At 37.7% G+C, this 24,374-nt stretch overlaps 1 protein-coding gene across 2 annotated transcripts in view; it reads right to left on the bottom strand.

Moving 5' to 3' along the window:
• LOC148853625 (Zincin-like metalloproteases family protein) overlaps positions 1-24,374 on the bottom strand; it is a 29,479-nt gene extending 5,105 nt beyond the window's left edge. Inside the window, exons 1-16 of one of the 2 annotated variants that reach the window (XM_088985992.1) lie at positions 24,068-24,374; positions 23,665-23,786; positions 22,484-22,647; positions 21,646-21,736; positions 18,585-18,764; positions 9,538-9,618; positions 6,380-6,460; positions 5,305-5,397; positions 5,031-5,111; positions 4,792-4,954; positions 4,536-4,656; positions 4,362-4,434; positions 2,167-2,274; positions 1,432-1,529; positions 1,313-1,358; positions 157-253 (exon numbers count right to left, since the gene is read on the bottom strand). In XM_088985992.1, the coding sequence (XP_088842118.1) occupies positions 157-253; positions 1,313-1,358; positions 1,432-1,529; positions 2,167-2,274; positions 4,362-4,434; positions 4,536-4,656; positions 4,792-4,954; positions 5,031-5,111; positions 5,305-5,397; positions 6,380-6,460; positions 9,538-9,618; positions 18,585-18,764; positions 21,646-21,736; positions 22,484-22,647; positions 23,665-23,786; positions 24,068-24,185 (1,717 nt within the window). In that variant the 5' untranslated portion in view covers positions 24,186-24,374. Of the gene's footprint in view, positions 1-156; positions 254-1,312; positions 1,359-1,431; positions 1,530-2,166; positions 2,275-4,361; positions 4,435-4,535; positions 4,657-4,791; positions 4,955-5,030; positions 5,112-5,304; positions 5,398-6,379; positions 6,461-9,537; positions 9,619-18,584; positions 18,765-21,645; positions 21,745-22,483; positions 22,648-23,664; positions 23,787-24,067 lie in introns of both variants that reach the window. The other variant, XM_088985993.1, reaches the window with a different exon arrangement.

The raw sequence follows: 24,374 nt of genomic DNA, 5'->3' as shown, positions 1-24,374 counted from the left end.
AAATGTTATGAACAAAGTGTAAACACTAACACCATAAAATTATGGTTGAGGCCCTTTGCAGGTTCTCATCCATGAAGCTTGTAGCCAGCTCCTCAGAGAACAGAATTAACAAATTTCCTAGTTTGTGACTGTAGCTAGGAACAATAGATGACTTACAAAGAAGAATTTCTTGCTTCAATTTAAGTGCAGAAAAGAAGTCCCTCCTTCTTTTTAGCAATTTACACATTTCATCTGGGATAGGCTTTGTGATATCCTACACATCGTAAAATTTACTTGGATCAACAAGATGTCTAGAAGAGCAGGGAACATAGAGAGCTACCTTTTCTACTTTACATTAGTAAACTTTAAAATCAAACCCAAGTGAATTTTTCCTTTGACATTTACCTGACATTGTGCCTATTTAGATATCACCAGTTTGCTGTATGAGCATATCCAATATGATGGGTATATGTTTAGTTAGATCCCATTGATCTGTTTAACACCTAACATACAGCCCTAAGGATCAGGAAAGAATAAGCAGGGGGAGGAGGGCATCTATTGTTATATCTTTACCATGCAAAACCAACTTTATCTGGAAGGTTATCCACTTTTGCTCATAGGATTGCTCAGAATGGTTCAAGGATTGAAGCCTGAAGGTGCTTGTAGTGGAGCAGAAGTCAATTAACCAGTTGAGGTCATAGAAGCCAAAGGGAGGTTAAGGAAAGGGATGTCATGGCTGCAGTTGTCAAGGTAGTGATTGTAGGGGTATAGCAGTTAAAAGCTCATGAACTCATTGGAGCTTGGCCTTTTTAGTCTTGGGAAAAAGGTTGGGCATAAGATGCCACATTCAGTATCTATGTGTAGAAGGGCTCTATATTATCTTTTTCTGTTTGGCTATGCTGTCTTCTACAGTAGTTCCTCTTTTTTTTCCCTGTACTTTCTTTCTTTTTAATTGTTTTTTCTCACTACATCTTTCTTTTCAATTGTTAATGAATCCTGATATTCATTAAACGAATCCATTCTGCTAGTTGTTATGTTTAGAAGAAAGTTCTATATTCTTTCTAAAGTAAGAAGATTTTAGGCTATGTTTGGTTTGAAGGAAAAGGTAGGGAAAGGAAGGGAAAGATGGGAAAACCCATACAAGGTTTGTAAAGGTTTCCCTATCTTTCCTTTCCTTTCCTTTCCTTTCCCTACTTTTTTTCCTTCAAACCAAACACAGCCTTAAGGAAAACAAAATAAGGAAATTAGGAGGAAATGGAAACTGAAGTTAACAATGAACCAGAAATTCAGAAGGATGAATAGATTTAGAAGGACAAATAATAACATTACTAACCTGATGGAAGCCGGACATCAATTTGAGAGAGAAGCTTTCATAACACCTACACAATAAAGGGAATTTTAGCATGATATTAAGTTTTATCCAACCAAAGTATTGACATCAATATCGCATACCAATTCTCTAGCAGTTGACCAGGAATTTCCACAAAGTCTGGATCAACACGAAGCCCGGAGAATCTAGCAAATGATGCACGATTGCAAATATGGTGGACCTGAAAACCCATTATTTACAACGGATCATCATACTTGCTTGTCATATCAAATTAACACATTAAAAATACCACACTACCTGTTTCCAGTTCTCAAACAATATCTCCTTTGTCATCAAGGAAAAAGTGAAGGAAGTTAATTGAAGAAAAGATAAACCTCTTATTTCAAGAAAGTAACTAATCTAACTATTTGATTAAGAAAAGGAGGAAAGTATATGAGAGGATATGCATCCCATGCTCAATGAAAATTCTTAGGAAGGCAGACTTATCACAATACAAAATATCCCACACCCCTCCTAGTAGATCATCAACCACCAAATTTATGGGGAAGAGCTCCAAAGTGGAAGCTATCATTGGAAGAACTGAAAAGCTGACATTGAATGAGCATTATTAAGATATTTGATGGTTGTAAGCTTGTTCAGTTTATGAGGAATTGGAATAGAATCAACTTGTATAGGCCTTCCTAGTTTTATCTTTTATCTTAAGGGATCCTCTCCCTCTTTTTCTAGATTAATTAAAAGCTTTAACAGTTTATCAAAAGATGAACTATATTAGAACTTTATTATACTGTAAAATAATAAGCAAACATGGACATCAATTGAAAGTTATTAAGAAAAAATGATAAGAATTATGAACATACCACATGGCCAAACTCATGGAAAAGATTAACCACTTCTGAGAACCGCAACAACCTAGGATTTCCCTCAGTTTCCTTTTGGAATTGAGAAACAAGTAACGCCACTGGGATCTAAACAAGGAAAAATCCAAAGAAAAATAACCAGTAAATTAGTTTTTTTCAAATTGCAATAAAATTAAAAGGAAAGATAAAACCTGCCATGCAACATAGTAGGCACACACCAACAATACAGGACAGTAAAGTAAATCAGCTATCTATCAGGATAGTAAAGCAAATAATTCACAGGGATCCATGTAAGAGCTTATAAGAATCAATAGAAATAGAAGCAAAGCCTCACCAATTAGTATGATGAAGCAAAATGTGGAACAAGAAAATCATAGCTTCTGTAAACTGATGCAAATGGGTTGGCAAGCATTGTCCAAACCTCAGAAGAAAAAGCAGGATACAATTTCTCCTGCATAGTTTCTAGGCAGAACTCGCAAGATTAATTTCTCTCAATCTAGCAATCAGATTGAGCTAAATCTTTTTATATGCTAAAGTTCTTATGGTGTAGGAATTCTCAAAATTTCAGGAAAATTAGATCAGAAGGTCTTCAAGCATAAGTTCATCAACAGGAAACCAGGGACTGTCAGATTGACCATATGGGCCCACATAGCATGTGTTGCCCAGACCCAAGGAACTTACAATTCAAATCTCAACTAAATTGGACTCATGGTTTGAGAGCTAGGGTAGTTTCCAAGTAAGAGTAGAATTCTAGATAAGTTTGCTATTTTTGATTTTGCAAGTTAAATTAGGAGTTTAATTAGTAATACTGGTGAGGGGAAAACTACTACATCCCTCACAAGTCTAGCCCTTCTCTACTATATGCTCTAGAAAGTGAACAACTTAGTATATCAAGTACAAGTTTAAAATTGACAGGATTGGGGTCCTTGGAAACTTGGTCATTGTTTAAATGAGATCAGGAGATTTCTTCTGATCATTGTTGCTCTTTTAGATAGATTCTGAAGGAGATGAACTACTTGGCTGATTCTCTTTCAAAACCTGGGGGTGATCAGTATTGATTTGTATAGTGCTAACTCTTTACTGATGTAAATGCTTTGTTTTTTTTCTTTTTTTTGGCTTTTTGCACATCATTCGTGTCCCCCCCCCCCCCATTTGATTAATGAAAGTTGCCTCTTTTCAAAAAAAAAAAAAAAAGTTTAGAACTGACAGGAGAAAGTTGCCAAGGCCTTTCTTATAAAATCAACCCATTGGCTAGGATTCAAAAATGACAAAAGTGCAAGCATTCTCTCATCCATATCCTCCATTTCTCCCCAAAACTACATTTACTATTACTTCCTCCAAAAAATCCCCATCCACCATATCGTACGCTTTCTCCAAATTTAGTTTGCACACTCATCCTTTTCTCTCAGTTTTTTTTTCATTTCTTGACTACACTAGTTAGCAGAAGAATTTACAACTTTTTATTTGCCTTGAGCGAAGAGTCAAAGAGATAATGGAGGGAAAACCTCTTTGACCCTTAGAGAAAGCACCTTAGCAACTATTTTGCAGATACCACTCACCAAACTAATAAGCCTGCAGTCTTTTTGATGAATAGCTTTAATTTCTTGGCAAAGGTGCTATATAACCATCAATGTGTCATTCACACCAGCATTAATAATACCTCAGGTATCTTGTCAAACAGGCAGAGATCCCATAACCCATAGTTCTTGGATCAATCTGCCAAACAGGCAGAGATCAAGAAAGAACGTCTATTAAACTTCAGTTGGAAGGAACAATAGCATCAAGTGGAATAAACATTTAAACACACAAGCTTAATCTTTCAAAAAGATAACATGAGTGCATGATCTGAACAGCCCTCCTAAAGTTGAGTTATCAAATTCCCAAGAAAAAGCTCCAACAAAAACAAGGGAAACCAGAACAAAGCAAGGAAGGCTTGAACTGTAAAACACAATGCACAAACAGGTAAGCTACAGGCCATACCATTTAGAGTATTGTAGTCGAATATCATGTCTTAAAAGCTTAACCATTACATATTTACAAATTGAAACACAGATCAGCTTAATAAAAAAAATAGAAGATGCTTCATAATTAGCATATACTTCAAGGTGAAATATTCCAATCCAAAACCTGAATAAACCATCAATCTTGAAAATTCCAATCAGAAGTCCTCTTAAGAAGGTCAATGAGACAGTTACCTGCCGTGAACCATTTTGTGATAATGAACCATTTTGAAGAGCCATGACACAGGTGTGACCATATTTTCCTTCCCTATTTGACAATATCAACTGAAACCATTTCATTCTATCTCAAATAAAAGATACACAAATAAAAGGGTGGGCCAAACATTTATCAAGTAAAAAAAAGCAGACCTGGAATACATATCCAGGTAAAAATAACCCAAGAGTTCACTGGAACTAAAATCCAGAACTGAAAATAGGCGAACATCACCATGCCAAACCTCAGCGTCTATGATTTCCTCGAACCTTAAGCCTAAGACATGTCAAAGGACTATCAATTTTATTCAATAAAAAGAAATAAATGACTAAGCTGTAAACTAGCATAATCAATGACAAATTCAAAAACACTTAAGAGTTATAAAAACATCAGGAAATATATCACAGTTACCAAAAAGGTCTTGGAATATTTTGAAAACCCCAGAGAGAACCACAGTGACAGGAAAGTATTGCTTAACAGCTCCCAAGTCTAGATCAAGCTTTTGTTCTTCTACCCTTTTCATGTAGTACAAAAGATCTTCAACCCCAAACAGAGATTCACCTTCCTCTTTCTTCTGAACATCCAAAACACTCAAAATTATAAGCTATTGAACAAGATATGAGAAGGACATAAGCTGGGCTAGAACCAACCTTCAAATCTTTAAGTGTTGCAAGTTCTTTTGAAGCCAAGTCAGTTAAATTAACAGAGATTTCCTCTAGGAACTCAAACACCTGGAAACCATAAGGAGAATATAAAGGGACACAACTCAACCATAAGGAGAACATCCGGAAGAAGAATTGGCATCATACACTAATTGCAAAGTAGAAATTATAATGATAAAATTGAGAGAAAGATTATTCTAAATAATTGCACCAGACATCATGGTTGGTTTGTGTTTCTATAAACAGAGAGAGCTGAACAAACCTTGGAAGACATCTTTGCCATTCTAGGCTCTATAGCATAATCAGCATAGTTCAAATAGCCAAGCAACCGAGCAAGCTTATGCCGTAAATGAACCTGAGTTAAATGAAACTACCACCTTTAATATCTGAGTTTTAAAAAGAACTAGAGGCAATGACATATAATCTCAGATATTATGCTTATAGTGCCCCCTTCTTGGGCAGATAGGAATAAAAGACGAGATTCATCAGGAGGAACCATGATAAGCAATATGCATAACATTCCACCATATTTTATCATTCAATATCAGTCACGTGCTTCAATGTCATCTAAAAAAAATCAAGACATTTGTATGTACGGGGAGGAAAAGATGGATGAGAAAATGAAATGGAGAAGGTCCAAGATCAAAGACACTAAATATTCTGCATTCAAGGCATTCTGACTAGCCAATGTTCAATGAGTTCCAGAATGAACTTCAACAGTCTAACAGACTATATTACGCAGATATAGAATGGAAACAGATGAATACAGTATCTTCACTATTTATCAAAAAAAAAATACAGTATCTGCACTATTTATCAAAAAAAATACAGTATCTGCACTAAAAATTTAAGCATCAGACATGATACAGCACCCTTGTATGAGTATCTGGGTATCATAGCTTATGCCTTATGGGAATAAAGTTTTAACAGAAGGGACCATTGGGTCAAATAATAGTCCAAGTATCAGTTTCTCACCAAATTTCAGCTGTCTGATGGAAATAAAACTATGCCCTAGAATAGAACCAGGTTAACCCATGACATAATGCATGTAGCTAAGTAAATTTGGTCAACAATATATATCATGAATAAGGGATATAAATGAAATCAGTGTTCAGCCAATGCTTTGCATCATAGCTGCTTCACATTTACCATATCTAGTTATAGAGGGAAACCTTCAAAAATTAGCTCATATGGTGATGAATGAATGATACTGCATAACTCATATAAAGCATCAGTATCATATTAAAGTGCAACTTTCAAAACTAGCATTCTGCAACATCAAATCAAAATAAAAGCTTGTTAAATATATACTTCTCATTGCAGCATTAGTGCATTACCAGATTTTCCAGGATAGGAAGATTAGTTTCAGAACATCTCTGCCCATATGCCACAGCTACCATCTTCCTGGTAGTTCCTACCTTCACAAAACCAAACAGAAAGCTGCTAATTGCAACAAACTTCTGATGTTACAGAGCCCACTTTAACATGCATCAAAGATAACATCGAAATGACAGAATAAATACGACAAAAAACAAAACAAAAAAAATCCAACTCTGACACCATAACCATGAACTTGGCAAAGGGACCCCCATTCAACATACATTCAGAAGAAATTGCACCAAGGTGCAGTAGATAGAAATTTCCTTATACCAAACTTGGAAGTTTTATTGCTATTGAATTCTCATACAGCATGGATGAACACCTTATGGCAATTGAATTCACCAATCATGATATTAAAAACAACACACGTTATGCAAACATTGATGAAATTATTAAAAAACTAAGATTTCATTTATTCAAAAACAGAGAATTAACAAGAGCAAAGAAATACAGAAAACGGTAAGAACCTAGAAAAAGGAGCAAACACTGGCTTCAAAAGCCAAAGGCCACCCATAGGACAACAATTATAAGAAACCAGAGACTGTTTAGGGATGACGGAACCATGAAAATGCTCAGTTCTGTCCACTCCAGAGCAAGATGTTCACTCCAACAACCAAGGGCTCTACACCCCACTTCTCCACTATGATGTCATGGCAGCTATGAACACTCCCCCCCCCCCCCGGTCCAATCCATGCAATCACAACCTAAGAGTCTCCTACCACCACAAGCCTTTGAAAACCCAACAAAGATATCAATGTCAATCTCTGAAGTAGGACAAAAATGCGAATGCTTGTTTGAGTCTGAGAGCAGTCACCTAGTGAAAAAAATTAAAACTTGAAACAAAAAGAAAGACAACTGTATCCAATTCAATCCACATCCATCATGAATAATAACTATCACCAACTACTCTACTTGTACACTGCAGGCAATAAATGATATAATCAATTTCAACTTCAGACTACATCAAATATTCTTTAACCACATTTTGATGGAAATTAAACTGAAGACAAGTTTTAAAGAACCCAAACAAGTTTTTGGTTCACACTGAAGGTATTAAAACAAAAGCCCCTAATAAGAGCTAGTTTTCTCATTAAAGGATTCAAAGGAAAAAAAAAACAGATTGGGTACCCTTGGCATTTGCAATTCAAATCATGAATCATATTCTAAATTGTAAAATTTTGATTGCCATGACTGCCCATTCAAAATTAAACTAGTTCCTTGTAATGAAATGAGATGAAATACAAAGCTTATACATTGTTTAATGTCTGAGAAGCATTTGAAAATTGTTAAAGAAAAAGGTAATGTGGCTTATATGTTTGATGGTATTTTCAAGTAATGGGTAATGATAATTCAGAATGAATTTCCATATTGCATCGGTTAAAGTTGGGCTGCTCTTTAGGATACAGAACCTTCCAATTGGAAAGAGATCAACAAGTAATCATAGGAAAATCTTGGGAAGGTACAGGGATCTGTTAAAGAATGTTAAATGGATGACAAGGAATATGACTGTCAGGTTTCAGTGGATCAGTAGATCAGCAAATGCAATGGCTGATTCTCTAGCCAAGCAAGGGGTGTCAAGGGGAGATCTGTTTTGGGCTACTTTGTAATTGTGTCTCAGGCTTGGGCATGATTAGTGTATTTGGTTCAGTCCTCGGGGGAGGTAGCATCTCGTGCCTCCTCCTAGGCTGATTGTATATTCATTATTTGAATTAATAAAACTACTCTCATTTATCAAAAAATAAAAAATAAAAATCTTGGGAAGGTACCATTGCTCCTTGGCAGCTGCAGCATCATATCTTGGAAGCAAGACCACTGGCAAATAATTTGAAGTTTTGAACACCTTGCTTATTTGGTTGTCAAGATCAGCAAGCCTGGGATGTGCCTCACTTGCTTGAGAGGGATTTAATAGATAAAAATTGAATTGGTGGAGGACTAACCCCACCAGAACTCAAGATTGCCTTAGCTGTACGGTATTGGAGAGTTGCACCAGGGGCCAGTTCTCATTCTATCTGAAACGGGGATGATTATATTGGTACTCTCATTCTCTGTAACTTTCCTTGATCCATTGCTGATAAAAAACTAAAAAAATAAAAAGTGATGTGGTTTAAAAAAATGCATTACTCTGCTGGTATCCCCTGCTATCACAAACAAACCACGGATATGTGTACTGAAGGGTGGAATAAATCACTTAAATTATGACATGATAAAAAGATCCATGAAGCTTACCATATCTATGATAAAGCTCCAATTGCCTACGACTTAGATACTTCCAAAGTTTGCAAAATTTCCTAATAACAACAATGTTCACACTGAATTTCAGCCTAGCCTTCCTCCAGTGGCAGATAATGCCAATTTTTTTTGTTTGATGCTAGCTTTATTAAGAATTTCAGGCAAACTGGAATTGGTGGTGTCTTCATCAAGTTCAATCCAAGCACCTTTGGGCTTTCAGTGAACCTAGTGAGAAAACCCAACTGTGTGGAAGCAGGTGTAAGGGTCTTGCTTATTGGTTTTGCTTAGCCATCAGCTTTAACTCTAAGTCATTAAGGAGAGTCCAGCAAATGCAGTGATGTCAAAATGTGGGAAGCAGGACTTGGCAATTGACTCCAAAAAGATGGGATTGAAAGGAAGATGAACTCTATAGCAGATAAAAGGACATTACCAAATGTTGGTCCCAGCTATCTGGGGTCCTGGAAGGGGTAGCAGATATGCTAGCCAAATCAGTGACTACTGGGATTTTCTGTTAGTGGCAGCTCCTTACCTTAGAGAAGTTTTGCATGGAATTTCGGCCTGTCTGTTAACATTTTTGTGCAGATGTATATGCCATCTCATGCACATTTTCTTTTGACATAGAATACAATTTGATTACTTTAGACCACAGAAGAAAAGAACATTCCAAGTGAATGGATGAACAAGATGTTTTCTGTAAAAACAATAAGACCTTGAAAAGTTGAAGCAATTCAACCAAACCAAGTAATCATAGCATAAACAGAATTATGGCATCATTTATTCAACTCAAAAAGGCATTAAACAATATTATACATTTATTATATTACAGCAGATCTTAAAGGGGAATGGATTAAGTAATCAAGAACAAAAACATGAAAATTCAGTATACCTTGCAGTACTCCAATACAGGAGAAACGTGATGACTTCTAAGGACAACCTTTAATTTACCATTTTCAGCTTTGTCTAAGCTCTGGCCAAAAATATGGTTTCCAACTATTGTTAGTATATCAAAGCAGAATATTTGTACAGGATGAATAAAAAATGCATTGAAAACAGGATTTGCTTTTCTTTTAGGTGTAGGGGGAGGGGAAGGGGGCTCAGCATTCTAGTAATGGCTTAATAAAAGAAAAGGAAAATAGAAATTACTTGACAAATTCAATATATTCACTTAAGTATGCCACAGAAATGAATAAAACCACAATATGAAACCAGAAAGGCAATGCAAAAATTAAGAATCCCAAGTTTTCTACAAATATGTCAAGAATCCTAGTCATGCAGGGCCAAAGTCACCAATACAAATCCAACATGAGCAAATACACCAAAACCAAATTTCTAGAAAAAATCAAGGGTATTTTTACATGTAATTCTATAATAAATAATCTGCCATTTGATGCACTGCAGTGCAACCAGAGCTAAGTGCTTCAAAGAGTATCATAAAACAAAAATGGCATAGATCAGTTGCTTCACTGGAAAATCTTAAAATAAGATCCAGATAATCCATACAGATAAGGTAAAACCTTTGTGGCCTTACATGCTGCCTATTGACTAGACAAAAGAAAGTTGATCTAGAAGTTCTTCTTGATGGGCTTTGAGGAGATCATGATAGACAATGGCTCCAAATAGCTATTGGTTGGATGAATGGATGACAATCTCTTTCCATGCCCTTTGAGAATGAACATCTATGAGGTGAGATCATTGGCGATTAGGTCAGATCACTTCCACTGCATCAGATTATCTCATATCTCCCACTGCAACTAAATATTTGCTTATTCATAAATTCTTCATAATTTCAGTGCTTCTTTGTCAGCTGAGGTGCCACTTCTGTATGCATAGTTATAATTTAGCCCTTTATATTTGGCATCTCATATTTAACCATGTTCTTGTGGATAACTCCGTCTCCATACCTGGTTTTATCTCTTTATAAACTTCTTCTACTGATGATAAAAAGAAAGAAACAAAAAAGATTGATCTAGAAATTCCTCTTGTTTTAAATTTATTAGAAGGTCAAACAGATAAATAAAAGGTGAAAAATGAGAGGTTTGACCAGATCAAGTAGGCTTTGCCTTTGGACAAGGGGCTTGAAGGAGAACTAGTAGTGTTAATATATCTGCCCGTAGGCCTGAAAATGGTATCCGGAAATTCGAATTTGAATTCGAGATTCAACTTAAACAAATCGAATTCGGATTATTCGGATTGAATAAATGGTCAAATTCAAATCTGATTTTTGTACCAATTATTTCATCAGATCAAATTTGAAGCTATGCCAATTCGATTTGATAAATATTCGAATTATAATATATGTCATTCTAAACTTTAGTTCGAGTTACACTCCTTTACACGATACCCAAAGTGTCCATTGTATCTCTTTATTACAAAAGACAATTAAAAGTTATCTGGTTGAAAGATAAGACTAATTGACATGCAGCTACTTTTTCAGGTTTCAGCTTTTTAATTTACCGAGATACCAAAAGCCCACTCTTCTCCCCTCTTTCTCCTCTCTCCTCTCCTCCTGTATTCTTTTTTTTTTTTTTTGGAAAGGTTAAGTAATATTTATTGAGAAAGAGATACACACAGGAGGCTGAGATCAGTCCCAGAATAGGCTGATTGATCTAACACAGCAAATACATGAACCATCAAGAAACAGAAAATAAAACATCTGACACATTACAGTTTTTAAACTCTGCAACCACAGACAGCCAAGAAATCAGCTTGCCCACTAACTTCTGAGATAGGTCCTCCAGACTAAGAAACTTATTATTGAAGACCCTTCTGTTCCTCTCGGTCCAGATGCACCAGATTACCACAATTGGAATCAGCTTCCAGAGAGTCTTTTTTTTCTTGCTCAAACCCCTAATCTGCCAGCAGCTTAACAACTCTTTAACCGACCTCGGCATCACCCAGCTAACCTTCACAATGTTGAGGAGATGACTCCACAATTGAGCAGAAAACGGGCAGTAGATGCACAAATGATCAGTGGATTCAGCACTGCAACCACATAAACTGCAAGACAAGTCTGAAACCTGGATGCCCCTTCTCACAAGATTTTCCTTAGAAAGGCATTTATTTAGAGCCATAGTCCAAACCAGGAAGCAGGCTTTTGTTGGGCTGGTTGGATTCCATACTTGCCGAGCTAGGAAATCAGGACCACCCCTCCTACCAATCATAGCAGCCAAGGATTTTACAGAAAACAGGACCATCAGAGTTCCACCTCCAAAGCCACTTATCCTCCAAATTATAATCCAGAACTTGATTTTAGAGACAGGACAAGAGATTCACTGCCTCTTCCGACTCCCAATCAAAAAGATTCCTTCAAAAACTCGAGTCAAAAGAGCTGAACTACCCGAAATACTATAGCACTCAGCAACTGAAGCCTCTTGATCAGAAGCACGCTGAAATAGGAGCGGGAAGGACTCAGCAACAGGAACATCAGAGAACCAAGGGTCCTTCCAGAATTTGGTCCTGCTACCATTACCCACCCTAATTGAAACTCCCCTGGCCAAATCTGAATAGGTCTTCATTATCCCTTTCCATAGAGAGTTACCCCAGTTAAGAGGAGGATCCCTAGTTCTCCAATTTCCCCAACTCACACCATATTTACTGGCAATGAGAGATCTCCACCAAGCATCAGGCTCTATAGAAAATCTCCAAATCCATTTACAAAGGAGAGCAGAGTTAAAATTTTTCAGCTTCTTTATACCTAACCCCCCCTTCAGATTTGGGGAGGCAAACTTGCTCCCAACTCACCAAGTGCACTTTTTACTCCTCCTCCCAGCCTCTCCAAAGAAAATTCCTTTGAAGCTTTTCAATCTGATTTGCAACCTTCTTAGGAATATAGAAAAGAGACAAGAAGTAGGTAGGCAAATTGGAGAGAGTACCATTAATCAGAGTCACCCTCCCCTCAAAAGAGAGATATTTTGCCTTCCAAGAAGCCAGCTACCTTTCCAATCTCTCAATAATTGGGTCCCAAATTGCAGAGGAACCACCACTCACCCCTAGCGGGAGTCCCAAATATTTAACTGGGAGGAACTCAATCTAACAAGCCAAAATACCAGCACACCTAGCTAAATTAGACACTTGGCCAACTGGGATAATTTGGTTCTCGTTCCAATTTACTTTTAGCCCTGTAATCACTTCAAACCAAGACAAAATCCCAAGGATTAGCTCCACCTGAGAGGGGGAAGCATCCACAAAACATAGAGTATCATCTGCAAATTGAAGAATATTCACCTTTTCTCCCCCCAACACAATTGCAAAACCATCCCATACTCCTGAGATTGCAGCCTTCTTACAGAACAGAGTAAGAATCTCCATTACACATAAAAAGAAGATGAGATAAGGGGTCTCCTTGCGTAAGGCCCCAGGAACTATCAAAGAAACTTGCAGCCTGCCCATTTACCAGGACTGAGAACTTCGGAGAAGTGATACAGACTTTAATCCAATTTCTCCATTTCTGCCCAAAATTCATCTGATCAAGCACAAGGTCCACACGTCTCCAGTTAACATGATCATAGGCCTTCTCAATGTCAAGTTTACAAATCAAACCTGGGGAACCCTCTTTTTTCCTTGAATGAATGAGCTCATTGGCAATAAGAACCGAATCCAGCATCTACCTACCCGGAATAAAAGAAATTTGGTTGTTTGAGATGGCACTACCAAGGACTCCTTTTAATCTTTCAGCAAGTACTTTACCTAGGATTTTATAAAAACTATGAAGAAGGCTAATCAGCTTGAAATCCCTAATATTCACTGCACCTTCAGTCTTTGGAAAAAGGGTGATGAAAGTAGTATTTAGGCTTCTCTGCAACAAACCCCCCTCAAAAAAATCCCGGAAAACATTCATGATGTCCTGTCTCACCACATCCCAGCATTTAATATCAAAGAGATTTGTAAGACCATCAGGGCCAGGAGACTTCTCATCAACCAACAACTTGATAGCTTCTTTGATTTCCTCCTCAGAGAAGGAACCCTCAATAAGGGAAGATTGCTCCTCACTCAACTGGTTAAAAGGAAGGGATCTCAAAAAAGGTCTGAAAGACCATGATTCCTTATTCAGCTTCTAATAAAAATTTGTTGCCACAAGCTTCATATTAGTCTCAGTGATACCAATCCTGCCCTCACTCTCCAGTCTGGTAATTACAGAAGCTCTAGCTCTAGCATTTGCCATTTTGTGAAAAAAATGTGTATTCCTATCCCCCTCTTTCGGCCAAGCTACTTTGGCTCTTTGCCTCCACTTAGTTTCTTCCACCACTGCCAATTTGGCCTCCTGCCTTTTTAGTCTGATCTCCTCAGCAATAGGACCTAGTTCTTCAACTGTATCTACCTCCTTTATGAAACTCAGGAGAGCCTTCTTCTCTATGTCTGAATTTAAATTCTTTTCCAACTTCCAAATCTTTAATCTTGCTTTGATAGCCCCCAATTTCTTTGCCAAAATGAATGAACTGGTACCCTCCACCTGCAACTCCTCCCAAACTGACTTCAACAAAGGAACAAGATTAGCATCCTCAAACCAAGCATTCTCTAATTTAAAAGGAACTTTAGCTACCATTCTAGCATCACAAACCAGCTGAATTAGACTGTGATCTAACACTGGCCTTTGCAAGTGCAATATTTCGTTTTAGTGCCTCAAGTAAAGAGAATCACCTGCTGCCTACTATTGAAGACAAAATGGCATTTTGAAGTTTAAGCTTCAACTTCTGTCCATGAGTTTCTTTCTTCTATTTTCTTTCTTGTTCTAGATTTTTTGAGGTTTTTTGTATTGTTAACAAGTGAGTTTGTATTTTCTAAGGCCTTTCTATGTCGTTCACAAGCGATGGTTGTTTTTATGTCTTTGTTTTGGATTTTAGATTTAGGGTTTTCTCTGTAAAATCGGTTAAATCAAACTGAATCGAATATTCAACATTTTAATCAAAATCGAATCTGGTTGAGACTTTTGCATAGCCGACGGATCTTGAATCGAATTCAAATCACTTATTTTGTAATCGGAATTGAATTCAAGCATGGCTTGATTCGATTCGAAATCGCTCCGTTTACAAGCCTATCTTCCCGTCAGAAGAAATAAATCCTAAATCAACCTACTACTCTACTATGATGCAAAAACAGCAAACTGAGATGAGGAAAAAAGGTGCAAGTGCCAAAGTTCTCACCCCAAAATGCTACCATATTTCTTTTTCAGAGGTCCAAAAAATGACTACAAGCCAATTGCAATGATATTTGAAAGCACAGTGTAACTTAATGACAGGGTTGCATTTCTAACCATAACGCAATATTCAACCCAAACCAATTCAGCTGATTTCACAAGTCACAAGGCATTGGCGGTGATGATTTTTCATCCTCAACAAAGGTCTTATATGAGCTTAGAAGAGCTAGGTCACAGTTCTTAATTGTCAGTGGAGAATACATCATGTTAGAAAGGGGCACAATCTTAATATCCCTATCTCGAGAGGTGACATGACAGCCATCTTTTTTTTCATCGATAACAGAAATCTTTATTAATGAATAATACTTGTAAAAATTAATTACAGAAAATGGGAAGGTAAACTATCTTAACTCCCCAACATCAAAATGGCAACAAAATACTAAAAATGTGTCCAAAACAAAGAATCCTTAGCCATCCCTTGCTTAGCTAACCCATCAGCCATTGAGTTAGCACTTCTCTTCACCCAGTTGTATTGCACCTCTAAGTCCTTACACAGCCAATTAAATTTTTTCTTCTCATTGATGTAGCTCCACAAGCCACTGATATCTCCTTTCAACCACCTAATCACCACCTTCGAGTCCCCCTCAATCACTAAGCATCTAATGCTTAATTCTCTTGCTCTTTGGGTTCCTTCAAGAACTGCTTCGGCTCTAAAAGAGTCACCCTCTCCAATTGGCCCAGAGAACATGGCAGTAATATACCCTCCTCACTCCTAAAAACACCCCCATCAAAATTCAGTTTTATGAATCCGATGGGAGGGGGGGTCCAAGTGGGACTACAGTTCCTTATATACATAACAGCAGTAGCAACCTCTTTCCACTTTCTCAGCATGTCTACCATAGAGAATTCAGAGACTATCAACATTGATTTCAGCCAATGAGCAACCCTTGAAAGTATCAAATCTGTTAGGTTTTTTGTGGTTCTTTCCTTATCTGAAAAAAAAATTGTGAATTTCTTTCTTCCCATATTGGCCAGCACACCGCAGCCCTAATGCTTCTCCACATAATCTTCCCCTTTCTCTTAGGCCAATTAAAGAAAGGAGAGAACAAGCATTGCACACTCCCAGGGGGATTCCAAGTATTACCCAAAAAGGGAAAACACCCACTCCCAAACAGTTTTAGTAACTGGACAAATAACCATAATATGATAACCCGTTTCCCCATCAGCTTTGCAAAGAATACACCTATTGGGAAGTAAACAGCAGTTGGACCTCTTTCTTTAAAGTCATTTGTGTTAACTCTTTCCAGGAAAATTTCCCAACAAAAACTACCAACCCAAAGAGGAATAGGTTTGCTCCAAATATCTTTAACCGGGAATGACAGCCCAAGCGGTGTAGTAGGTTGGACTAATGTCTCAGAAAACGAAGCACAAGAGAGAGTTGGATGAAGAAGGGGTCCAGATTCTAATGTCTCCCTTACTAGGGTTCAAGAAAACATTTTCAAGAATGGTTAGCAAAGATGACATACACCCCAAATCTGTATCCCTTATTGCCCTTCTCAACCTCAAATTCCACCCAAACCCAGAAGAAGAATCAGAAGGAACCAAAAAGGAGGAAATGGGTTCATTTTCAAATCTGACAAAGCAAAGAATGATGGAAATTGGTCTTTCAAGGGTAGGTCCCCAACCCAAATTTGCTCCCAGAATTTTATTCGATTACCGGAGTTCAAATCGTACCTGATCCAAGGAGAGAAAATTGGAAGCAGATCATGAATGGCTTTCCATAGGGATGCGGCGGTAGTCCTTACCAAAATTCCAGGATCCCAGTCATTCTCATCCAGTCCATGTATGTTAGCCACAATCTTCGTCCAAAATTTGCCCCTTTCCAACGGGAATCTCCACAACCATTTCCCCAATAATGCCATGTTCCTTTTCTTGATATTCCCAATCCCAAGCCCCCCTAGCTTCTTGTTCCTATTTACCACTTCCCACCTCACCCTATGGTCTTTCTTCTCCACTCCTGGTTACCATAAAAAATCTTTCATTAATTTTTCTATCATGTTTGAGACCTTTGTAGGAATCTTAAACACTGACATGAAGTAAATAGGAAGGTTGGAAAGGGTAGACCTAATCAAGGTGATTCTCCTCCCAAGAGAAAGACAATTTTTCCTCCAAGAAGCAAGCCTTTTCTCAAATCTCTCTACTACCGGGTTCCAAAAGCTTTCATTCTTGGGGTTATCTCCTAGGGGGAGGCCCAAATAAGTGATAGGCCACTCCAAGATAGCGCACCCTAACACACCTGCACAATCACTTACTTCCCTTTCCTCAAAATTCACTCCCACCACACAACTCTTATCGAAGTTCACTTTAAGATTAGACATCTGCTCAAAGAGTTGTATTGTTAGTTTAGGTTTCTGATCCATCTTAGATCCCCACCCTCACAAAATAGGATTGTGTCATCTGCAAACTGCAAGTGTGTAAGTGGTACTTCCCCCCTTCCGACTCTCCAACCTCTTATTAAGTCTCTAGAATCGACTCTATGTATCAGTCTCCCCAGGACATCTGCAATCAAAGTAAAGAGAAAGGGGGAGAGCGAATCACCTTGTCTTATTCCTCTCATGACCGGAAAAAAATCCACCGCAGTTCCATTCACCAATATCGAGTAATGGCAACTCCTGATACAACCCCAGATCCATCTACACCATCTGTCTCCAAAACCAAAACTTTTCATTACCTCCACCAAGAAGGACCAGTCAACTAGGTCATAAGCCTTCTCTAAGTCTAGTTTGCATACCACTCCCTTTTTCTTGGATTTCCTAAAATTCTCTAAGCTCTCATTTGCAACCAAAATTTGACCAATGATCTGCCTTCCCTTCACAAAAGCTCCTTGATTGGGTGTGATAATGGCTGGAAGAACTTTCTTAATTCTTAGAGACAAGACTTTTGCAATTATCTTGTACAGACTATTCACCAAACTAATCGGCCTGAAATCCCTTGGATGTGATGCCTCTTTCTTCTTAGGGACCAATGCAATGAATGTGGAGTTTAAACCCGGATTAATGATTCCCTCCTGTGGAACTCCTCAAAAACCAACACTAAGTCCTTCTTCACAATATCCCAACAATCTTGATAAAATGCCATTGTAAATCCATCTAAGCCTAGAGCTTTCGTTCTATCCATTGAAAATACTACTTCCTTTATCTCCTCTAAGTCAAAGTTTTTCTCTAACCCCACTCTGGTTTCTAAACTAAGAGTTGGCCATTCCAACCCCTCCACCCAAATCCTCTCATTTAGAGGCCTTCCAAAAATTGATTTAAAATGGGTTGCAAAAGCCACTGCTATTTCTACTGGTTGGGAAAGAACAGCTTCATCACACATGACAGCCATCTTCACAATTCCAAGCATGGATTCAGTGGAGTTGAGAAAAAGGGAGGACAGGTTTGTTAAGCCTTAATGAGCAAAGCATATTGAACAACATTTTTCAAATTGTATTCATGATATGTTAAGTCCAAAATGATCCGACTTCCCTTTCAATGGGAATTATTCAATTTGGTGGACTTGTGCCAGCTGAGGCAAGTATGGTGAGGCACAACTCAAAGCTCTATCCCAACTGTACGGGTTTGGCTACATGAACCCTGTTTGACCATTTTATTCTGTTTAATGCCATATCCATTGTTAAATTATGGGAATGCCAATAGCAATATAAACACAAAAATAGTGCCAATATTTGTCCACCATAGAACACAGTTGAATTAATATACTTTGCTTAAGGTAATGTTAAAGGAAAAGGAAGAATATTATACCTTGATAAAATCTGATGGCAGCCCAAGCAGTTCAGTCTCATCGAAGAGAAGAAAACTACTATCATCATTCAGATTCTGGATATATCGCATACTTAGCTCATCCATTTGAGTTCTCAAACGCTGTGCTTCCTCTCTCTTGCTTAAAGTAAGGTTCAATCCGTTCCGCTCAAAATCCCTAAGCTGTCATTGATTACAAAAGAATCACTATGTAAACTTGAAGAAATCTCTGCAGAATTGCAGGTTATTCTCTACCTCTATGTGTTGTTATTGCAATAGAATCTAAATAACATCTCCATGAGGAGATGAAGAATGACAAAACAAAACAAAAAAAAAAAAGGGAAAAGCTCCACAACTATAAATGTTCAATGAGCTTGTTTGCGGAATATGAAACATCTTAAACTAGGAAATAGAGATTAACCATGAAGTAGTCCTAGCTTAAGTTAACAATTCAAAAATCCACTCCTGAATGTTAGGGGGTGGGGTTGAAGGGGAGGAATTAAACATGTAATGCCATCACCGGCATTGCCTGGTAGGAAACTTAATTGCTCAATATACTAAGTAGCCTAGATAAATATTCCAAATTAAATGAACAGGGCAGAATTGATGGCAGTCTTACACAAGCTGAGATTGAGCAGGAATCTCCAACACAGAAATTTAACAGGGGAGGGAGACTCCAAATTATTAGTGGGTTGGTTAAAGAATAAAACCCAAGGAACATGGATATATAGATACTTGCTCGGGGAAGTTAGATCTCTAGCTGCAATGCAAACAGCATGGCTGATGCCTTAACTAGGCAAGGAATCCATAGATCTCATTTGTTTTGGGGTATAGAAATCAATAAAATTTTTTGTTGTTACCAATCAAAAAAAAAGAAGCATTCCAAATTAAATGAACAGATTGGAATCTCAAGTTGCAATACAGATTAGACAGATTATTATAGTGAAAATGACAAAGCAGCCCTCATTTTGAAATTGAAAGGTAGCCCATCAAAGAAATTGTAGTGATACAAGAGTAGGTTTTAGGATCTAAGATGTCCAAGGTTAAAGACAGCACAGCCCGACAAGACCAGAATTCCCTAATTTTTGGATATGGGATTCAAAAGCCCCCTCCAAACTTTCATTCATGGTGTGGACTGTCAAGCACCACCCCAGGCAAGTGCTAACTACTGGCCAGAGATATGGATATTCAAGACATCAATTGTGTCATGTAAAAAAGTAGATGAATCCATCTGCCACTTGTTTCTTCAATGAAAGTTTAGCATTTTGTTATGGGCTGATTTCTTAGAGCCTTCAGCACAACTGCATGAGACAGTGCCTCCCACAGCTTGTACAGCAAGCATTTGAGGTGTGGGCCATGTCACACCAAGAAGCTAAGTAGAAGGTGTAAAACTCTTTGAAATATCTTACCCTTGGCTTTCATTTGGATGTTATGGAAAATAGGAACCCAAGCATTTTAAAGCACAAACCTTCATCTATAGAAATGATTTTGAAGAGAACAGTCAGTTGGCGGGCACAGTTTCATCTTAGATTGCCATTCACAAGGATTTAACTGATGCTTGAGCTCCCTCTTATGATTTGAATCCATGAATATGTTAGAGAACAAAAACCTATTCAGGGACCTCCCCTAACAGCTTAAGCTTTTAGGTTGAACAGTTCCTTTAGATGGTGTCAGAGCCTTATTGACCAAGTGATCTAATGTTCAATCCTTGTTGCCCTCATTAATAATTAATTAAACTTCAGCACAAGGTATGGGTGGATCTATGTTTGACTACGCTTCAAGCCCAATGGGCTTTTGCATGAGAGGGTGTGTTGGAGAATAAAAATCTATTCAAGGACCTTACCTAATAGCTTAAGCTTTTGGGTTAGAGGTGGTGTTCAACTCTTGTGTTTACAAACTCCTAGGTTTTGGTGACCCCCCTCGGTTCCCCCAAACAAGTGACATCAAAGCTAATAATTCAGTTAGGAACAAGGTTTGATGGATGTATACAGTGACTCCCATGCTTCTACCAGTTCCCATGGTTGAATGATTGGCGAGAATGGTTGGTGAGTGGTTTGCAAGAGTGGTCGGTGACTCCCATGGCTTTCCCATTCTCCATGGTTGAGTGTGCTCGGATAGGTAGGGCTCTTTAAGCAAATAACAAAGGACTCACACATGAGGAGGAGATTGTTGAGATTCACGTGTGAGTGGATGGTGTCTCACATAGGAAAGGGAGAAGAAAGGCAAGCGACTTATAAAAGAGGCTGACCCACAACTTAAAAGCTTAAGTTATTAGGTGAAGTCCTTGAATAAGTTTTTATTCTCTAAAGTACCCCTCACGTGAAATTCCATCAAGCATGAAGTGTGGACAAGCACAGGTACCCATACATTGTGTTGAAATTTAACTAATTATAATGAGGGCGACAAGGATTGAACACTAGACCACTTGGTCAAACAAGCTCTAACACCATCTCAAGGAATTGTTCAACCTAAAAGCTTAAGCCGTTAGGTGAGGTCCTTGAATGGGTATTTATTCTCTAACAAAATATTAGACATTGATGTCATCCTTTTTAGTCAATAAGGCACTTATTTTGTGCTCCATATGTACAAAGCCTTGTACAGGAGTATATGAATGCATACTATACTTTTTTGAAGATAAATAAAATTAAATTAAAAAAGAAAGAGGATACAAGAGAAAGATAAGCAATCACCCGAAGAAAAAAGATAAAACACCCAAAGATTTCTGACTAAGTCTTAAGACACCCAGATATGCCAAACCATCCCAACAAATCCGACCCACAAAATCATACCCCATACAAAGCAGAAAGAAACCACTTGTAACAACAAACAAGCACAGAGCGAAAAACCAAAACAAGCAAAAACTACCCCCACCAATACCCATAACAAGGTGCAAAGAAAGCTGAAACAGCAAAACTATTTGTTAATTTTTTTATTCCCATCTTCCTGTTGCCTTCTGACTGCACTTTTGGAATGAATGCATACTATACTTTTTTGTCACCAATAGAAAAACTTTACCATTTCAAAAGAAAAAGAAAATCCATAAAAAATTGACTTTTTTCCATACCAAAAACTGCATATATCGTTTGGCTTCAGCATTTGTCCATTCCCCTCTTGCAGCAAAAGCCTTGAGAACACGGTAGACATCTTCGCGCTTGCTGATCACCTTGCATGCAACTATATAGCATTAGTTTATATACAGGCAAGTTCAAATTCACCATAAGACAACCTCTTCTCCACAAAAGTGGGCCACATGTTGATTATTTAATTTACCAAAAAAAAGTACTACAAGGATGCAATATTTAGACTCTAATAACTTTTTTTAAGAACCTAAGGATCCAAGAAACAACTGTACTTGAAGACAACTAGATGATCACCACTTGGCAGTGCCCTTCTACCATCAGAAAAGTGCAGTCCCATAGAAAGATGATTTTTATTCTTGGAGAACTTCCAGAAATTCTGTTTTGAGAGATATGTCATAAACCACTAAGCCTGAACAACTAAAAAAGATATATACACCCTGACCAATTTGCTTTTTCTTGTCAAAGAGAATAACTAATTTGTTTTATAATAAAAAAGGGCAGCCCAGTGCACAAGGTTCCTGCCAATGCAGGGTCTGGGGAAGGACAGATGTACGCAGCCTTGCTCCTACGAATACCCTGGTCACCCAGGTCAAAATGGAGCAACTCTACCATTGCGCTAAGACACACGCTCATTGGCGGGAGCCAGTAGTAAAGATTGTACTTTTCAACACCAGAGAATGCATTTGTTAAGGACATCTCAGAAACAAGTCAATGACAAATATGCATGTGATCCAAGAGGCCACAAGCATTTCTACCTTGCCAAAAGGTCCTCAAAAACAAAAAGAAAACATAAAAAAGCAATATCAATATGGTAACTGAGACCTGCATGCCAGATTGTGAGCATCTATTCTCCTCTCTGCCTCAGCACCAGCTTTGCGTACATCCTCTGAAACAGATACCATCTTTTGAAAAACACAGGACTGCACCAATGGAAATTGTTGAGCCTCTAGTTCAGCCAATGGTGAAAGAACATCCATATATGTGACCTGCAAAAGATATTATAGCAAGATGTATTGAGGAAAAGCATATAGATATCTAAATGTGCAGGACATCCAAATTAGTAAATGAGAAACCTGTTGGCAAATATATACTTGTATGACAGCTCAAGATTATCAGATCTAGATCTAGTAATTCATCAAAAAAAAATATTATCAGATCTAGTAGCACAAGGTCAAATTCCAAAATAAAGGTGCACATAAGCACTGAACCAAAATAAAACAAATAAAATACAGCACCAAACGGTTTATTTGTTGCAATTACTTTAGTGAAAAGGGGCATGGACATAATACCTGAAATGACAATGTTCAATGCAATAGTGAACATCTAGCACTGTGCTAGAGCTCCTTACAGATTGTTTTATGGTGGATTTTTCCCCTTGCAATGGGAAAAATGCACTTCTGAATTTTTTCCAAGGCACTAGATAAAGGAAAATTAACGGTTTCTACAGCAAGTCAACAATCAAGACCAAGCATCACAGATCAATGTTTAGCCTCCCTGGTCACATTTATTTCTGCATATGTGAACAAAAAAAGAAAAAAAAATATCTACCGATTGCTTGATACTTGGTACTACCGTACTAATGTATCAAGAGAAACAATAAATCATAATCTAAACCTATAAAATTAATCCTAATGCCAACATATAATCCTCCTGAGACCCACAGTATCAATGTCCAACACTAACTCAGCTTCCAAGTTCCAAGAATGAAGAAAGCAGTGTACATCAACTAGAAAGTTTTATTGTACAACCAACGCCAAGTGAAGTAAAATTTGGGCACATATTTATTGCTCAAAAATCAAAGATGAGAATAGTTAGAAATCGGTTTTCAAGCTATTGCTGTTAAGGCAGGAATTCATTGCACAGAAATGGCAATTTCCCTTTAAATTTCATTAATTAAGAATCAGAGTAGACATGGAATAAAAAAAGGCATATGCGCCTTAATCAATTATCAATGCAGAATAAATCAAAAGATGGATTGAATAGAGAAAAGAGAATTTTAATACCTTGTCGAGGGGAACCGAAGCAACTGCATCATGAACCTCCTTCGACTTGGCAATGATATGGTCGGCTAATTTGAGAATTTCGGATGCCGAGAGGTTGACAAGCACATTTGAGCTTGGAAGATCTGCCAAATTCTCGCAAGGAAAAAAAAATAATATGAAGGAAAGGCTTATATGCGATTAAGCATTACTAGTACTAGTATAGTGGTAAAGATTATAGAGTCTTCCATCAAAATTATCGAAATGAGTAGGAAACCATAATCAGAAAAAAAAAAAAAAAAAAAAAAACGAAATAAACTTGAAAAAAGTGTACTAAAAGAATATGCATACTGAACTGAAAGCACATTGAGAATTACTTCGAAAAAGAACAAAAAAAAACAATGAAGAGATAGTGGAGAACTAAGACCTTTCTTTTTTCTCTTTTTCTGGGAGTTGACTGTGGTAATGATGAGATTCAGAGCGACTGCAACGAGAGCGGCGACTCCCGTGAAAGCTAGTATTTTCCTCTCTTTCCTTCCCTTCATCTGCCTCTCTCAGCTTCCACCCGATGACAGAGCTACAAATGCGAGGGAACTTTGTGTCAATGAAAATTGAAAGGGCGGAAAGGGCACTTTTTAAAGTCATGCACGATGATGATTACAAACATCACTAATGCTAATTCGAATTTACAAGCTTTTGTTTTTTTGGATTGTTGGGTTGTTGGCACTTGCTAT

Source organism: Nelumbo lutea, chromosome 4 (assembly GCF_056320005.1).
Source record: "Nelumbo lutea isolate HS-2025 chromosome 4, American lotus-T2T, whole genome shotgun sequence".
Lineage (NCBI taxonomy): Eukaryota > Viridiplantae > Streptophyta > Magnoliopsida > Proteales > Nelumbonaceae > Nelumbo > Nelumbo lutea.
Note: the sequence above shows the minus strand (reverse complement) of the source record. Positions and strands in the feature narration are given on the sequence as shown.